This window comes from Petromyzon marinus, chromosome 58, assembly GCF_048934315.1.
Source record: "Petromyzon marinus isolate PM22_M1 ecotype Great Lakes invasive population chromosome 58, UKy_Petmar_22M1.pri1.0, whole genome shotgun sequence".
NCBI classification, from domain to species: domain Eukaryota; kingdom Metazoa; phylum Chordata; class Hyperoartia; order Petromyzontiformes; family Petromyzontidae; genus Petromyzon; species Petromyzon marinus.
The window spans coordinates 7,259,942-7,280,095 of record NC_133724.1 but is presented as its reverse complement, the minus strand read 5'-3'; the positions used below and the strand labels follow the sequence as shown (position 1 = coordinate 7,280,095).

General features: G+C 51.0%; 1 protein-coding gene across 1 annotated transcript in view; it reads right to left on the bottom strand.

Annotated features, from left to right (window-relative positions):
- The window catches only part of LOC116955179 (uncharacterized), an 83,850-nt gene that overhangs the window by 15,879 nt on the left and 47,817 nt on the right, over window positions 1-20,154 (bottom strand). The window contains exons 8-15 of the mRNA XM_076052890.1: window positions 18,319-18,427; window positions 15,277-15,385; window positions 14,112-14,206; window positions 10,691-10,805; window positions 8,883-8,963; window positions 8,496-8,570; window positions 6,356-6,537; window positions 5,566-5,617 (exon numbers count right to left, since the gene is read on the bottom strand). Of these exons, the coding sequence (XP_075909005.1) occupies window positions 5,566-5,617; window positions 6,356-6,537; window positions 8,496-8,570; window positions 8,883-8,963; window positions 10,691-10,805; window positions 14,112-14,206; window positions 15,277-15,385; window positions 18,319-18,427 (818 nt within the window). The remainder of the gene's footprint in view (window positions 1-5,565; window positions 5,618-6,355; window positions 6,538-8,495; window positions 8,571-8,882; window positions 8,964-10,690; window positions 10,806-14,111; window positions 14,207-15,276; window positions 15,386-18,318; window positions 18,428-20,154) is intronic.

Genomic DNA, 20,154 nt, shown 5'->3' with positions numbered 1-20,154 from the left:
ACACAAACTCACTACTACACACGTGTTTAGGTAGACACACCCAGAAAGCCACACACACACCGCTATTATCAGGATACTATTACACAGACTCTCGTTCACCCATAACCCACATACAACATACACAGAACGCACACACACACTCACCACCACCACCACACACTCACCACCACCACCTACTCACCATCACCTACTCACCACCACCCACACACTCACACTCACCACCACCAACCACACAACCACCCACCCACACACCCACCCACACACTGACACACTCACCACCACCCACTCACCACCACCCACTCACCACCAACACACCCACCCACCCACACACCCACCCACACACCACCACCACCACCACCCACTCACCACCACCACCACCCACTACCCATTACCACTCACTCACCACCCACCACCACCCACTCACACACTCACCACCACCACCACTACCCACTCACCACACACTCACCACCACCCACTACGTATTACCACCCACTCACCACCCACCACCACCCACTCACCACCACCACCCACTCACACACTCACCACCACCACCCACTCACCACCACCACCACCCACTACCCATTACCACCCACTCACCACCCACACACCCACCCACACACCCACCCACCCACCTATACACTCACACACCACCCCCACCACCCACTACCCATTACCACCCACTCACCATCCACCACCCCACTCACACACTCACCACCACCACCCACTCACCACCACCCACTACCCACCACCACCCACTCACCATCACCCACTCACCATCACCCACTCACCACCCACCACCACCCACTCACCACCACCACCCACTCACCACCACCACCCACTCACCACCACCACCCACCCACCACCACGACCCACCCACCACCACCTACTCACCACTACCACCACCCACTCACCACCACCCCCACCAGAGGTTTCCATCTGTCCGGGTGTGACCCGAACAACCCAGGAATTGGCCCCTTCTGTGTGGGTGGGTGTGCGGGTGGGTGAGTGAGTGAGTCTGTGTGTGGGTGGGTGTGTGTGGGCGGGTGAGTGGGTGTGTGGGTGGGTGTGTGGGTGGGTGGGTGAGTGTGTGGGTGGGTGAGTGAGTGAGTGTGTGTGTGGGTGGGTGTGTGGGTGGGTGTGTGTGTGGGCGGGTGAGTGGGTGTGTGGGTGGGTGAGTGTGTGGGTGGGTGAGTGGGTATGTGGGTGGGTGAGTGGGTGTGTGGGTGTGTGGATGTGTGGGTGTGTGGGTGAGTGTGTGTGTGGGTGTGTGGGTGTGTAGGTGGGTGTGTGGGTGTGTGTGTGGGTGTGTGTGTGTGTGTGGGTGTGTGTGTGTGGGTGGGCGTGGGTGGCTCCCCCCAGGGTACCGCAGTAAACCTGCGGCAGTCTTTGATGAGAAGGAACCCCGGTGGTGACCGAGAGATGCGTGCGGGGTTGGTCGGTGGCGAGTTCCCTGCATAAATGTATACCGCTGGTTTATACGGGATTAGCACGGTTGGCTACGCATGGTGCGAAATAAGTTCCACATAATACTGCCCATAGACTCACACTGCCCATACACTAACACTGCCCATACACTAACACTCCCCATAGACTAACACTGCCATAGACTCACACTGCCCATAGACTAACACTGCCCATAGACTCACACTGCCCATAGACTAACACTGCCCATAGACTAACACTGCCAATAGACTAACACTGCCCATAGACTCAACACTACCCATAGACTCAACACTGCCCATAGACTCAGCACTGCCCATAGACTCAACACTACCCATAGACTCAACACTGACCATAGACTAACACTGCCCATAGACTCAACACTACCCATAGACTCAACACTGCCCATAGACTAACACTGCCCATAGACTCAACACTACCCATAGACTCAACACTACCCATAGACTCAACACTGCCCATAGACTAACACTGCCCATAGACTAACACTACCCATAGACTCAACACTGCCCATAGACTCAACACTACCCATAGACTAACACTGCCCATAGACTAACACTACCCATAGACTCAACACTGCCCATAGACGCAACACTGCCCATAGACTCACACTGCCCATAGACTAACACTGCCCATAGACTCACACTGCCCATAGACTCACACTGCCCATAGAATAACACTACCCATAGACTAACACTGCCCATAGACTAACACTATCCATAGACTAACACTATCCATAGACTAACACTACCCATAGACTCAACACTACCCATAGACTAACACTGCCCATAGACTCACACTGCCCATAGACTCAACACTACCCATAGACTCACACTGCCCATAGACTCAACACTGCCCATAGACTCACACTCCCCATAGACTAACACTCCCCATAGACTAACACTCCCCATAGACTCACACTGCCCATAGACTCAACACTACCCATAGACTCAACACTGCCCATAGACTAACACTACCCATAGACTCAACACTGCCCATAGACTCAACACTGCCCATAGACTCAACACTGCCCATAGACTCAACACTGCCCATAGACTCAACACTGCCCATAGACTCACACTGCCCATAGACTAACACTACCCATAGACTCAACACTGCCCATAGACTAACACTACCCATAGACTCACACTACCCATAGACTCACACTACCCATAGACTCACACTACCCATAGACTCAACACTACCCATAGACTCACACTACCCATAGACTCACACTGCCCATAGACTCACACTGCCCATAGACTAACACTCCCCATAGACTAACACTCCCCATAGACTAACACTCCCCATAGACTCACACTGCCCATAGACTCAACACTACCCATAGACTCAACACTGCCCATAGACTAACACTACCCATAGACTCAACACTGCCCATAGACTCAACACTGCCCATAGACTCAACACTGCCCATAGACTAACACTACCCATAGACTCAATACTGCCCATAGACTCAACACTACCCATAGACTCAACACTACCCATAGACTCAACACTACCCATAGACTCAACACTACCCATAGACTAACACTGCCCATAGACTAACACTGAACCTCCGATGAGCACGGTTTGCTACGTACGGCGCTAAAGAATTTCAACGTACACGCAAAGACAAAGATCCCCACATATATAAATACATGTTGAAATTATTTCGCACCGTACGTCGCCAGCCGTGCGAATCGGAAAGCCTTCAACAGGCTGTGGGGGCAAGTGATGCTAGCGAGCACCTCAGACACACACACACAGAAACACACACAGACACACACACTCAGACATACACACAGAAACACACACACAGACACACACTCAGACACACACACAGAAACACACACACAGACACACAGAAACACACACTCAGGCACCCACACACATACACACACACATACACACACATACACACACACATACACACACACATACACAAAGATAAAAAAAGATCCCCCATATAGCCTTAACAGACTGTAGGGGCAAGTGCTGTTAGCGAGCACCTATGAAGGCCGGTAACGGTACACGAGGGGGTGGGTGGCCAGCACCAAGCCCGACCGCCTTTGTCTCCCTAGTGGCAATGTTTACACACTGCACCAGGTACTCATTTGAGGCTGAGTCGACCTAGGGGAGGCCAGGGACCGGTTAAGATAATCGTCACTGGTGTTAGCCGTGAGCGGGAATCGAACCCGTGTCGCCAGGTTCATAGCGCAGCGCGCTAACCGCTACACTATCGCACGCATACACACACATACACACACACATACACACACACAATTATCAGTGTCCTATTACACAAGCAACTCATTCACCCATAACTCACACAGACACAAGGCAAAGATACCCCGTATAGCCTTAACGGACCTGTCGGGGCAAGTGCTGTTAGTGAGTAGTGGCACCTGTGAAGGCCAGCACCACGCCCGGCCGCCTTTGTCTTCCCAGTGGCCATGTTGACACACCGCACCAGGTACTCATTTGAGGCTAAGTCGACTGGTTCAGATAATCGTCAACGATGTTGGCCATGAGCGGGAATCAAACTCGGGTTGCCGGGTTTATAGCGCAGCATAGCGCTAACCGCTACACCACCGCTCCCCACACACGGACACACAGACACACAGATACACACACAGACACACAGATACACACACAGACACACAGACACACAGATACACACACACACACACACAGACACACAGACACACACACAGATACACACACAGACACACACACAGACACACACACAGACACACATACACACACATACACACACAGATACACATACACACACAGATACACACACAGATACACATACACACACAGATACACACACAGATACACACACAGATACACACACAGATACACACACAGATAAAAAAGATCCCCCATATAGCCTTAACAGACTGTAGGGGCAAGTGCTGTGAGCGAGCACCTATGAAGGCCGGAACGGTACACGAGGGGGTGGGTGGCCAGCACCACGCCCGACCGCCTTTGTCTCCCCAGTGGCAATGTTTACACACCGCACCAGGTACTCATTTGAGGCTGAGTCGACCTAGGGGAGGCCCGGGACCGGTTCAGAAAATCGTCACTGGTGTTGGCCGTGAGCGGGAATCGAACCCGGGTCGCCAGGTTCATAGCGCAGCGCGCTAACCGCTACACTACCGCTCCCCACACACGCACAGACACACACGCACAGACACACACAGACACACACATAGACACAAAGACACACACACACAGACACACAGACACACACACACAGACACACACACGTACGCACACACACGCCACTATCGCAGTGCGCTATGTTACAGAGGGACCCATTCACCCGTAAACGTTCGCACGAAGCTCTCGCACGCGACGCCTCTCCCTCGCTCAGGAATGCAGGGTGCTGTCTCTTCACGTTCCAACGCCCCGGCCCCAGCCGCCGGTCTCCGGCGACTTTGGAGTCGGCTCGAAGCTCCGCTTCTGCCGGACCAGTTTCTTACCACCACCACCACCACAGAGTGTGTGGGGGTGGGGGGGGCACCCTTGACAATGAGTTCATGAGTTCAGTCCCAGGTCAGGGTCGATGCCGTTCCGCGATTGGGGTGAAAACATTTTTGGAGCTCGCGGACGTATCAGCGGAAGTATCAGCAGCGGTGGCGTCAGCAGTGGTATCAGCAGCGGTGGTGTCAGCAGTGGTATCAGCAGTGGTATCAGCAGCGGTGGTATCAGCGGTGGTATCAGCAGTGGTGGTGTCAGCGGTGGTATCAGCAGTGGTGGTATCAGCGGTGGTGGTATCAGCGGTAGTATCAGCAGCGGTGATATCAGCAGCGGTGGTGTCAGCGGTGGTATCAACGGTGGCATCAGCGGTGGTGTCAGCGGTGGTATCAGCGGTGGCGTCAGCGGTGGCGTCAGCGGTGGTATCAATGGTAGTAGTGTCAGCAGCAGTCGTGTCAGCAGCAGTAGTATCAGCAGTAGTATCAGCAGCAGCGGTAGTGTCAGCAGCAGTATCATCAACAGTAGTGTCAGCAGCAGTATCATCAGCAGCAGTGCCAGCAGCAGTAGCATCAGCGGTGTTATCAGCAGCAATGGTATTGATGTGTGTTGGTGTTCATTCACCTGCGCTGGGCAGGTTTCCCGTCTGTATGATCCTTTCTTCTCCGTGTGTAATCTACACACAACACACACAACACACACAACACACACAACACACAGACACAGTACAATGTCATTCATTTCCATGGTGGGAGAGGGATGGTGGGGCAGGAGTGGCGCCTTTGCCGCCTGCTGCTGACGATGGCGGTTCGAACCCCGGCGGCCGCCCCGGTTAATCCAGCGGACGTTAAATATCACGTGACAGCAAGGCTCGTGGCAAGGCCAAGATGCGCTTTGAGGCCGTCGCGAGACGCGCGAACGGCTCGCGGCCGGCCGGAGGTCACGGGACGGACCCCGGGTGCTACGATGACCGGCAGAATCACGTCGGTAAAAAATAAAGCAACAAAAATCTCGACGTTTCGGCCACAACACAAGTGGCCTTCATCAGGTGAAGGGACCGTACTGTCCAGAGGACAGCGTTGGACAGTACGGTCCCTGAACCTGATGAAGGCCACTTGTGTTGTGGCCGAAACGTCGTTATTTTTGTTGTTTTATTTTTTACCGACGCGACTTTACCGAATAGAACCAAAGAGTATGGATCCTTGCAGTCACGAAAGCTTCAAATCTAGAATTGGCAGAATCACGGTCCACCAATGACAACAACAGCCACCGCCATTCGCCGCTAAGTGGCGGTGACGTCACCACGGCGCTTGTGCCAGGCCACGTGCACGTCGAGGCCACGTGAAGTGTCTGACGCCCGCTGGCAGGGAGGTCACGGGGCAGACGCAGACGCGACGACACACACATGCAGTACCTTTGCGATTGTGTTTAGCTGCTGATGCTGATAATGCTGCTGATGATGATGTTGCTGCTGCTGACGATGCTGCTGCTGCTGATGATGATGATGATCCTGCTGCCCTCTCCTGCTGCCCACGCTCTCTCCGCTGCCCGAGCTTCTGCTGCTGCCCACACTGCTACAATCGCCGACCGTCGCATCTGGGAGATGAAAGAAAAACACGTGAATAATGAAACGTAATAAGTGCAGTTGTAGCCATGGAGTACACGTGGTACCGGTGCAACCAATCGTACAGCGAGGGAAAAAAGTATTTGATCCCCTGCTGATTTTGTACGTTTGCCCACCGACAAAGGAATGATCAGTCTATAATTTTAATGGTAGGTTTATTTGAACAGTGAGAGACAGAATAACAACAACAAAAAATCCAGAAAAACGCATGTCAAAAATGTTATAAATTGATTTGCATTTTAATGAGGGAAATAAGTATTTGATCCCTCTGCAAAACATGACTTAGTACTTGGTGGCAAAACCCTTGTTGGCAATCACAGAGGTCAGACGTTTCTTGTAGTTGGCCACCAGGTTTGCACACATCTCAGGAGGGATTTTGTCCCACTCTTCTTTGCAGATCTTCTCCAAGTCATTAAGGTTTCGAGGCTGACGTTTGGCAACTCGAACCTTCAGCTCCCTCCACAGATATTCTATGGGATTAAGGTCTGGAGACTGGCTAGGCCACTCCAGGACCTTAATGTGCTTCTTCTTGAGCCACTCCTTTGTTGCCTTGGCCGTGTGTTTTGGGTCATTGTCATGCTGGAATACCCATCCACGACCCATTTTCAATGTCCTGGCAGAGGGAAGGAGGTTCTCACTGAAGATTTGACGGTACATGGCCCCGTCCATCGTCCCTTTGATGCGGTGAAGTTGTCCTGTCCCCTTAGCAGAAAAACACCCCCAAAGCATAATGTTTCCACCTCCATCTTTGACGGTGGTGATGGTGTTCTTGGGGTCATAGGCAGCATTCCTCCTCCTCCAAACATGGCGAGTTGAGTTGATGCCAAAGAGCTCCATTTTGGTCTCATCTGACCACAACACTTTCACCCAGTTGTCCTCTGAATTATTCAGATGTTCATTGGCAAACTTCAGACGGGCATGTATATGTGCTTTCTTGAGCACGGGGACCTTGCGGGCGCTGCAGGATTTCAGTCCTTCACGGCGTAGTGTGTTACCAATTGTTTTCTTGGTGACTATGGTCCCAGCTGCCTTGAGATCATTGACAAGATCCTCCCGTGTAGTTCTGGGCTGATTCCTCACCGTTCCCATGATCATTGCAACTCCACGAGGTGAGATCTTGCATGGAGCCCCAGGCCGAGGGAGACTGACAGTTCTTTTGTGTTTCTTCCATTTGCGAATAATCGCACCAACTGTTGTCACCTTCTCACCAAGCTGCTTGGCAATGGTCTTGTAGCCCATTCCAGCCTTGTGTAGGTCTACAATCTTGTCCCTGGCATCCTTGGAGAGTTTTTTTGGTCTTGGCCATGGTGGAGAGTTTGGAATCTGATTGATTGATTGCTTCTGTGGACAGGCGTCTTTTGTACAGGTAACAAGCTGAGATTAGGAGCACTCCCTTTAAGAGTGTGCGCCTAATCTCAGCTCGTTACCTGTATAAAAGACACCTGGGAGCCAGAAATCTTTCTGAGAGGGGGTCAAATACTTATTTCCCTCATTAAAATGCTAATCAATTTATAACATTTTTGACATGCGTTTTTCTGGATTTTTTGTTGTTATTCTGTCTCTCACTGTTCAAATAAACCTACCATTAAAATTATAGCCTGATCATTTCTTTGTCAGTGGGCAAACGTACAAAATCAGCAGGGGATCAAATACTTTTTTCCCTCACTGTATATCAGTCGATCAAACTTTATTTAGTACAGCGTCCTTCACAACAACGTCGTCACGCTACACACTTCACGAGTAAACATAGCAACGTTACGCCATTGCCATTTGGACTTACGAACACCCACACACTTATGAGCACCCGACATATGAACACTCACAAACAGCCACACTTACAAACACCCGCACTCACGAACACCCGCACTTACGAACACCAACAGTCTGTGAAGGCTATACGGGGGGATCTTTGTCTTTTTGTGTGTTTTACCACCGGTATTGTATCCCCAGACGAGGTCCCTTGAGCCTCCACACACTGTCTGGGCCTTGTGAAAATCCAGGGTGTCTGTCAAGGAGGTGACATCAACACAAACGATGCACCACCACCGTCACTGCCACCATCACCGTCACCCATCATCGTAGCCATGATAATAAAAGCGATGATTTAAAATTTGCAAGGTGCATTTCATTCGTATACCCCGATGCGCCGTGCATGGAAAGCGGGAAATGAAGTGTGAGACGTCCAGAACTGTCGGGGTTCAAGGCCTCTTCACCGTACCTCCGACGAGCACGGTATGGCTACGTGCTGTGCAAAAGAAGTTCAACGTACACGTACATCCGACGGCCTCGGGTACAGGTGCACGCATCCGCCACTCACCCGCGTGTGTGAACAGCCCTCCGCTGTCACGGTCTTTGGAGAACGGAAGAGAGACCGGCCGCGCAATGGAAGACGTTGGGTCTGAGAAAACACGCGCGCGCACACACACACACACATCCACAAAGATAAAGATCCCCCATGTAGCCTTCACAGGCGGTTGGGGCAAGTGCTGTTATCGAGCACCTATGAAGGCTGGAACGGCACGCTAGGGGGTGGGTGGCCAGCACCACACCCAACCGCCTTTGTCTCCCCAATAGCGATGTTTACACACCGCACCCATGTACTCATTTGAGGCCGACTCGACCTAGGGGAGGTTCAGGACCGGTTTCAGATATTCGTCACTAGAGCGGGAATGGAACTCGGGAAACCGGGTTCGTAGCGCAGCGTGCTAACCGCTACACTACTGCTCCCCACTACCACCGAGCACACACACACAAACACACAGACACACACAGAGACACAACAACCGCCATTCGCCACTAAGTGGTGGTGACGTCACCACGACGCTTGTGCCAGGCTATGTGCATGTTGAGGTGTCGAACGCCCGCTGGCAGGAGGTCACGGGGCAGACCCAGGTGCCACGGGTCGACTGACTGAGATGACTGAGATGACTGGCTGATGCACCACCTGTGCCCCCTACTGTGCCAACTTGCTGTGCTTTAGTCATCCGGCACTCCGCTCGTTGTTGTGAGCGTCGCTCCTCCGCCCTCCGTTGTTGTTGGAGGGAGACTGCCTCCAACTGCCCTGCAGCGTCTTTCACGAGCCTCCTCCACAGAGGCCGATCTTGACACCGCTGGTACCGGTCATCGACATGTTCACTCAGCTCCACATCCTTCTGTACCACGTCACTCCATCTCTTCTCTAGCCCGTGCCACGCCCGTTTAGCTCCCTCTATCTGGCCGAACAAAAAGCTGTTTAGGCATGCGGTGGCTGGGCATGCGGGCTACATGACCCAGACAACGCAGCCTTGCCTGCCGGAGGAGCTCACTGATGGGACTTTATCCAGATCTTTCAAGGATTTGTGAGTTCCTCACACAATCCAGCCTGGTTAAACCCAGGATGGATCGTAGGGCAGGCCAGCCTAAATGTTTCTAACCGGCGAAGATGTTCCATTAGGGGGGTCCACGTTTCGCAAGCGACACACACAGACACCCACACACAGAAACACACACACAGACACACACACAGAAACACACACTCAGACACACACGCAGAAACACACACTCAGACACCCACACACAGACACACACTCAGACACACACACAGAAACACACACTCAGACACACACACAGACACACACACTCAGACACACACACAGAAACACACACTCAGACACACACACAGAAACACACACACAGACACACACAGACACACACACAGACACTCAGACACACACACTCAGACACACACACAGACACACACACAGACACACACACAGAAACACACACTCAGACACACACACACACAGACACACACACTCAGACACACACACAGACACACACACACAGACACACACAGACACACACACACAGACACACACAGACACACAAACAGACACACACACACACAGACACACACAGACACACACACAGACACACACACAGACACACACACAGACACACACACACAGACACACGCACACACACACAGACACACACACACACAGACACACACACTCAGACACGTGGTACATCTTGGAGCTGCTGCAGTGCACCAATGATGACGCCGCTGAGATGTCCTCATGTCCGATGTGGCTGTTGTTGACAATTGCACCCAACAACAACAACAAACCGCAGGCCGCTGCTCACCCGCGGACGAGCTGATGATTTGCACAACGGACGATGGGAAATAGCCGACGCGAGAGGCGCCCAGCCGGTCCCTCACGTAGCCCTTCCATAGGCCGCTCTCCTGCCGCTCCAACACCTGCAGCAGCAACAGCAACAACAACAGCCACCACTCACGTAGCCCTTTCATAGGCCGCTCTCCTGCCACTCCAACACCTGCAACAACAACAACAGCCACCACTCACGTAGCCATCCCATAGGCCGCTCTCCTGCCGCTCCAACACCTGCAGCAACAACAACAACAACAGCCACCACTCACATAGCCCTTCCATAGGCCGCTCTCCTGCCACTCCAACACCTGCAACAACAACAACAGCCACCACTCACGTAGCCCTTCCATAGGCCGCTCTCCTGCCACTCCAACACCTGCAGCAACAACAACAGCAGCCACCACTCACGTAGCCCTTCCATAGGCCGCTCTCCTGCCACTCCAACACCTGCAGCAGCAACAACAGCCACCACTCACGTAGCCCTTCCATAGGCCGCTCTCCTGCCGCTCCAACACCTGCAGCAGCAACAACAACAACAGCCACCACTCACCTAGCCCTTCCATAGGCCGCTCTCCTGCCACTCCAATACCTGCAGCAACAACAACAACAGCAACAGCCACCACTCACGTAGCCCTTCCATAGGCCGCTCTCCTGCCACTCCAACACCTGCAGCAGCAGTAACACATTTAGAATCAACATCACCACGCGTTTAGGGTTATTTGGCTACTGCTATGTATTTCCACGTTGGGATGATGATGATGGCGATGGCGATAAGCCACTTTGCTGAGCTGCTTTAATCTTTGATCGCCAGGTAGTCGCTTCTGAAATAGAGAAACTACGTAGCTCAGTGGGGCCTTACCCGTGGTAAAATAAAAAAAAATAGTTTAATTTGGATTTTAGTTTATCTCTGCGTGTGTCTCGATGGGTTTACGATGTGGTCCATAGTTTAAGGTGCATGGCCACAATCACAATGCAGCTGATTGTGATCCTGACGCCTGCTGCTGCTGTATATTTGGAGTTTGCGGTCTCTTTCTCCCCGTGGTCGCGTGGATTTTTCTCCGGGTACTCCGGTTTTTTCAGTATTTGGCTGCCGCTATAAATTTCCACGCGATGATGACGACGATGATGATAAGCCACTTTGCTGAGGCTACCATTTGTGGTCGCCTCTGAAAAAGAGCTACACTACGTAGCTCAGCGGACGCCTTAACGCCTGGTACGATACGAAGACAACGTGTTCAATCGTTTACAGTTCGTCCATAACAGAGGTTTCATGGGGTAGATCGCGCACAAATATAAATGTGTCTTTGAAGCCGCCACGACCCGCCATGGCCAACTAGTAAGGTTTGTCACGTGAACAGAACGTGCCAATTCGTTACGGGTACAGCACTAGTGTACAGTGTAGTGTATAGTGTATTACACTAGTACAGCACACCGGTGAGAGCCAAGCTACAACATTTACAATCTGAGTACGACGTTTCGCGAGTAATTACAACCAGCTTCATCAGGCGACAGCCAGATTTGTGGAGAAATCCACAATGGATACCCATAGTCATTTATATGCATTAATTAACCCCCCCTCCCCACTTCACACAAGAAGAGCACATAAGTGTTGTCATCACATCTACAAATACCAATGAATAACAATTGAATGATTACCAATCGATTACATAAACAGGTCCCTGCAGGGTGGGCTGGTGGGAACATTGGAATTTTGCGCAATTTAATTTTTACACCCCAACAGCACGAGATTTCACTTCGTTAAAGTATTGCAAGGGGACGGATGGACGGGCACATTCATCTATTGCAGGCTGGTACACTCAGTTTACAACTTCGTTCCCACCAGTATTACAATACCCTCCCCCTCTCCGCCTCAAATCACTGCACCTGATTGGGTTAAATGATGACGTCACCATGCTGCTGCTCTATTTAAGACCGGGAGCAAGTGAGGGCTTTACCATTCTGGCAAATTGCCCGATGATGCTGGATGTAATTACCAGCGAAACGTCGTACTCAAAATTTTAAATGATGTTGATTCACTCTGCAACAACACACCGGTGGGCTAAAGTAGTGAACTATTTTGTCTTTTGTCTACGTCACACTTTTTTTACTGTTTGGCCGTGTCGGGTGGTGGAGGGTTACGACACATTTATAAATAACGCGATTTATCCCAAAAACCTTTATTATGAACATCTATACTCTTTGGTTCTATTCGGTAAAGTCACGTAGGTAAAAATAAAACAACAAAAATCACGACGTTTCGGCCACAACACAAGTGGCCTTCATCAGGTGAAGGGACCGTACTGTCCAGAGGACAGCGTTGGAGTGAAGACATCATTCAACCCAATCTGGCTGTCTTCACTCCAACGCTGTCCTCTGGACAGTACGGTCCCTTCACCTGATGAAGGCCACTTGTGTTGTGGCCGAAACGTCGTGATTTTTGTTGTTTTATTTTTTACCTACGTGACTTTACCGAATAGAACCAAAGAGTATGGATCCTTGCAGTCACGAAAGCTTCAAATCTAGAATATGAACATCTACCCCTCTATTTAAGGAACGAAACAGGAGGATTTCTCCAAAAATCTGGCTGTGGCCTGAAGAAGCTGGTTGTAATTACTGGCGAAACGTCGTGCTCAGATTGTAAATGTTGTGGCTTTGCTCTCCAACACACCAGTGAGCTGTACTAGTGTAATGACGACTTTACACACTTGTCTTGACTTGGTTTCTTTATTGAGAGACACGTTCACTCGAACAGGCGGAGACCCCCACTGCAACAGCCCCGAGTCTCCCGCGCGTCTCTCCCTTATATACGGACCGAGGCCACGCCCCCATTCTCGAACCTTCTCGCTCGTTCTAGGCCATTCGCTCTACCGGCAGACTCCACCGTCCTCTTACATCACCTGGCCACGCTCCTATTCTTGATCATTCCCGTAGCCACCAGTCCCTTCGCACTGTAGGCTGACTCCCCTGTCAATACCTCCCGTGGCCACTAGTCCATTCGCACTGTAGGCTGACACCCCTGTCATTACCTCCCGTGGCCACTAGTCCATTCGCACTGTAGGCTGACACCCCTGTCATTACCTCCCGTGGCCACTAGTCCATCCACACTGTAGGCTGACTCCCCTGTCATTACCTCCCGTGGCCACTAGTCCATTCACACTGCAGGCTGACACCCCTGTCTATACCTCCCGTGGCCACTAGTCCACTCACACCGCATAACGAATTGGCATGTTCTGTTTACGTGACAAAACTTAATCGTTGGTTGCCGGGTGGTGGCGGGTTTAACAACACATTTATATATTTACGCGATCTAACCCCAAAAAAAACCTCTATTAATTACGGATTATACTGGTCGCGAAAGCCGACCGCACGCTAAACGGTTTACAGTTCAGACTCACGGTGATGATGTCTCCGGCGGTTATCCGCAGGCACGTCGAGTCGTACGCGTTGCAGTAGTCCGTGACGGCGCACGCCTGCACTGTGTGCATTGCCTCTGCAAGACCACGCACGCGGCAAGATCACCACCACAGCGGCAGCAGCACAGGGGTTAGGCTTGGGACCATAGCCTTAAGACACTGGTGGCTGGGTACCGTCAACCGGTATCGGAACATCAGCGGGCCGACGGGCACACCCTCCTCCGCAAATAGGAAGAGCATGAGCCACGGGAAGTGCGATTGTCGCCACGCAAGACACACCGCGGAGCCGATAGTGAAGCAGAGATACAGAGACGCATGGAGACACACAAAGATACATATACTCAAAGAGATACATAGACTCAAAGAGATACATTAATTGCAAGCCACACCATGGACCCGATAGTGAAGACACAGAGACCCGTAGAGATACAGAGATGCATGGAGACACACAGAGACACACAGAGACACACAGACGCATAAAGATACACAGAGACACACAGACACACAGAGATACACAGACACATAGAGACGCACAGAGACACACAGCGATACACAGATGCATAGAGATGCATAGAGACGCACAGAGACACACAGACGCATAAAGACACACAGAGACACACAGAGATTCACAGATGCATAGAGACGCACAGAAACACAGAGATACACAGATGCATAGAGACGCAACAGAGATACACAGCGATACACAGATGCATAGCGACACACAGGGACACACAGATGCATAGAGACGAACAGAGACACACAGATGGATAGAGACACACAGGGACACACAGACGCATACAGACGCAGAGACACACAGTGATACACATATGCATAGAGATACATAGAGACACACAGTGATACACAGATGCATAGAGATACATAGAGACACACAGTGATACACAGATGCATAGAGACGCACAGAGACACACAGTGATACACAGATGCATAGAGACGCACAGAGACACACAGGGACACACAGACGCATAGAGACACACAGACGCATAGAGACACACACACAGAGACACACAGACGCATAGAGACGCACAGAGACACACAGTGATACACAGACGCATAGAGACACACAGAGACACACAGGGACACACAGACGCATAGACACACACACACACATGCGCGCATGCTCCGGCACCTCGGAGTGCGTGCTTGATCTCCTTGCTTGCCTGGCGCCCCGTGAACTGCATCACCAGGTCCAGCGCCGTCTGCTTGAACTTGTTCTCAGCGGCGGCCTCGGCGCCACTCTGCAGAAGCAGCAGCAGCGGCAACAGTGACGGAGACGCGGTCCACGTGAGTGGATGTGGTGGATAGAGCACCAGAGACTCCCGCAGAGAGAAATGTAAACTCACAGGGAGACGTACACTCACGCAGAGAGAGATGTAGACTCACGTAGAGAGAGTTGTAAACTCACAGAGAGAGAGAGACGTAGACTCACAGAGAGAGATGTAGACTCACGTAGAGAGACACGTAGACTCACGTAGAGAGACATGTACACTCACGTAGAGAGACTCGTAGACTCACGTAGAGAGACACGTAGACTCACATAGAGAGACACGTAGACTCACGTAGAGAGACACGTAGACTCACGTAGAGAGACTCGTAGACTCACGTAGAGAGACACGTAGACTCACGTAGAGAGACTCGTAGACTCACGTAGAGAGACTCGTAGACTCACAGAGAGAGACTCGTAGACTCACGTAGAGAGACACGTAGAGTCACGTAGAGACCCGTAGACTCACGTAGAGAGACCCGTAGACTCACGCAGAGAGACTCGTAGACTCACGTAGAGAGACACGTAGAGTCACGTAGAGAGACTCGTAGACTCACATAGAGAGACTCGTAGAGTCACGTAGAGACCCGTAGACTCACGTAGAGAGACTCGTAGACTCACATAGAGAGACACGTAGACTCACGTAGAGAGACTCGTAGACTCACGTAGAGAGACACGTAGACTCACGTAGAGAGACACGTAGAGTCAAGTAGAGACCCGTAGACTCACGTAGAGAGACCCGTAGACTCACGTAGAGAGACACGTAGACTCACGTAGAGAGACTCGTAGACTCACGTAGAGAGGCCAGTAGACTGACGTAGAGAGACTCATAGACTCACGTAGAGAGACACGTAGACTCACGTAGAGAGACACGTAGACTCACGTAGAGAGACACGCAGACTCACGTAGAGAGACACGTAGACTCACGTAGAGAGACTCGTAGACTCACGTAGAGAGACACGTAGACTCACGTAGAGAGACACGTAGACTCGCGTAGAGAGACACGTAGACTCACGTAGAGAGACTCATAGACTCACATAGAGAGACACGTAGACTCACATAGAGAGACTCGTAGACTCACGTAGAGAGACACGTAGACTCACGTAGAGAGACCCGTAGACTCACGTAGAGACCCGTAGACTCACGTAGAGAGACCCGTAGACTCACGTAGAGAGACTCGTAGACTCACATAGAGAGACACGTAGACTCACGTAGAGAGACACGTAGACTCACGTAGAGAGACTCGTAGACTCACGTAGAGAGACCCGTAGACTCACATAGAGAGACACGTAGACTCACATAGAGAGACACGTAGACTCACATAGAGAGACCCGTAGACTCACATAGAGAGACTCGTAGACTCACATAGAGAGTCACGTAGACTCACGTAGAGAGCCTCGTAGACTCACGTAGAGAGGCCAGTAGACTCACGTAGAGAGACTCGTAGACTCACGTAGAGAGACACGTAGACTCACGTAGAGAGACCCGTAGACTCATGTAGAGACACGTAGACTCACGTAGAGAGACTCGTAGACTCACGTAGAGAGACACGTAGACTCACGTAGAGAGACCCGTAGACTCATGTAGAGACACGTAGACTCACGTAGAGAGACTCGTAGACTCACGTAGAGAGACACGTAGACTCACATAGAGAGACTCGTAGACTCACGTAGAGAGTTACGTAGACTCACGTAGAGAGACACGTAGACTCACGTAGAGAGACACGTAGACTCACGTAGAGAGACTCGTAGACTCACGTAGAGAGACACGTAGACTCACGTAGAGACACGTAGACTCACGTAGAGAGACACGTAGACTCACGTAGAGAGACTCGTAGACTCACGTAGAGAGACACGTAGACTCACGTAGAGAGACTCGTAGACTCACGTAGAGAGACACGTAGACTCACGTAGAGACACGTAGACTCACGTAGAGAGACACGTAGACTCACGTAGAGAGACTCGTAGACTCACGTAGAGTGACCCGTAGACTCACGTAGAAAGACTCGTAGACTCACATAGAGAGACACGTAGACTCACGTAGAGAGACTCGTAGACTCACGTAGAGAGAGCCGTAGACTCACGTAGAGAGACTCGTAGACTCACATAGAGAGACTCGTAGACTCACGTAGAGAGACTCGTAGACTCACGTAGAGAGACTCGTAGACTCACGTAGAGAGACTCGTAGACTCACATAGAGAGACCCGTAGACTCACATAGAGAGACACGTAGACTCACGTAGAGAGACACGTAGACTCACGTAGAGAGACTCGTAGACTCACGTAGAGAGACCCGTAGACTCACGTAGAAAGACTCGTAGACTCACATAGAGAGACACGTAGACTCACGTAGAGAGACTCGTAGACTCACGTAGAGAGACCCGTAGACTCACGTAGAGAGACTCGTAGACTCACATAGAGAGACTCGTAGACTCACGTAGAGAGACTCGTAGACTCACGTAGAGAGACTCGTAGACTCACGTAGAGAGACACGTAGACTCACATAGAGAGACACATAGACTCACATAGAGAGACTCGTAGACTCACGTAGAGAGACCCGTAGACTCACATAGAGAGACACGTAGACTCACATAGAGAGACTCGTAGACTCACGTAGAGAGACACGTAGACTCACGTAGAGAGACACGTAGACTCACGTAGAGACACGTAGACTCACATAGAGAGACTCGTAGACTCACATAGAGAGACACGTAGACTCACGTAGAGAGACTCGTAGACTCACGTAGAGAGACACGTAGACTCACGTAGAGAGACTCGTAGACTCACGTAGAGAGACTCGTAGACTCACGTAGAGAGACTCGTAGACTCACATAGAGAGACACATAGACTCACATAGAGACCGGTACATTTTTTTTATTGTTTAGAAGCCATTGTTATTATTTTTGCACCTGCAGCAGTAGTTTCACGATGTCCAGTTTGCCGTGCAGCGCGGCCTCGTGCAACGGCGTGCCGATGTTCGTTTGTGAATTCAAATCCACGCCTTCCAAGATCAGCATTCTGTGGGACAATCATCACAATTCAAATCTACGTCTTCCAAGATCAGCATTCTGCGTGGCAATCATCACAATTCAAATCCACGCCTTCCAAGATCAGCATTCTGTGGGACAATCATCACAATTCAAATCTTTGTCTTCCAAGATCAGCATTCTGCGCGGCAATCATCACAATTCAAATCCACGCCTTCCAAGATCAGCATTCTGTGGGACAATCATCACAATTCAAATCCACGCCTTCCAAGATCAGCATTCTGCGGGACAATCATCACAATTCAAATCCACGCCTTCCAAGATCAGCATTCTGCGGGACAATCATCACAATTCAAATCCACGCCTTCCAAGATCAGCATTCTGTGGGACAATCATCACAATTCAAATCCACGCCTTCCAAAAACAGCATCCTGCGAGCTGAGCATCACAAAGCCGGTCGTGCAGAGGGCCCAAGCGCGCGTCCTGGTGGCCAGCGCACACCAGGACGACGCTTGGACACGTGTTTGCCGGCCCCCCTCGTGAACGTCACATACTTATTCTGCTCGTGCGCACGATGGCAATGTGATCAGGAGCTCGTTGCTAATGTCGAGGTCCTGCTGCTGCTGCTGGCCACGACGAGAGGGCTTCAGCAAAGACAGAGGACTTCATTATGAGACCTCCTTTGCCAGTAACAAGATATAGAAATAGGTTTTACCCTTTTAACTGGCACAAAAACTGACACCTTTATTCAAGGCATCATGTTTGCAATAACCACAACACAAGCAGTCAAAATGCAAACAAAAAAGACAACTCTGATAATAATATGTAAATGCTCACCCCGAGCCCTCAATACTCTGATAGTGCGCTGTTTTTGAGTTGTACACCTTTTGGCGTCTTCTGGTCCAACACCAATGGAGACTGGGTTCTAAGAAAAGCCGTCTCGGGTGTGGACCAATCAAATTCAAGGACAGTGCATATTATTATCAGAGTTGTCTCTTTTGTTTGCATTTTGACTGCTTGTGTTGTGGTTATTGCAAACATGATGCCTTGAATAAAGGTGTCAGTTTTTTTGCCAGTTAAAAAGGGTGAAACCTATTTCTATACAGAGGACTTCGTGTCGCTTTGCTGTTCCTCCTCCGTTGAAGGAGCACAGACGACCACAGTGGGTTTACTGTGTGGTCTGTAGTTTGCGTTGCATAGCCATAATCACACTCCTGCGTCTTTTGTTTTTAACTAATCTACGCATCGCTATGGGTCTCTGTGTCTTCTATGGGTAAGCATCTATATGTGCCTCTATGTATATGCCTGGGCCTCTATGTATGGGCGCCACGGTGGCGAGATGTTAACTACCTCGCACGGTATACAGGAGTTCGTGGGTTCGATCCCGACCATGTTGCCTGTATATTTGGAGTTTGCGTGTTCTCCGTGTGATCGCGCGGAATTTCCTCTGGGTCCTCCACCTTTTCCCCTCCACATTTAGAATCAGCGTGCGTTTAGAGTACAGTCACACCTCGGTATGCGACCGCTTTGGAATATGTCCAATTTGGTACACGTCGTGTTTTGACGAGAAAAAAATGTCTTGGGATACGACGTCTTGCTTGGGATACTAGGCGCTTGCTAGAACTTGTCTGGGCCGGGATGAGTCACCGCGTGCCCGCGAAGACCCCGTTCACGACCGAGACAAAGCGCCGCTCCTCAGTCTGCCTGTAGATCGCGTTCAGTGCACAACCCTAATGTATGTATGCATTTTAGTAATAA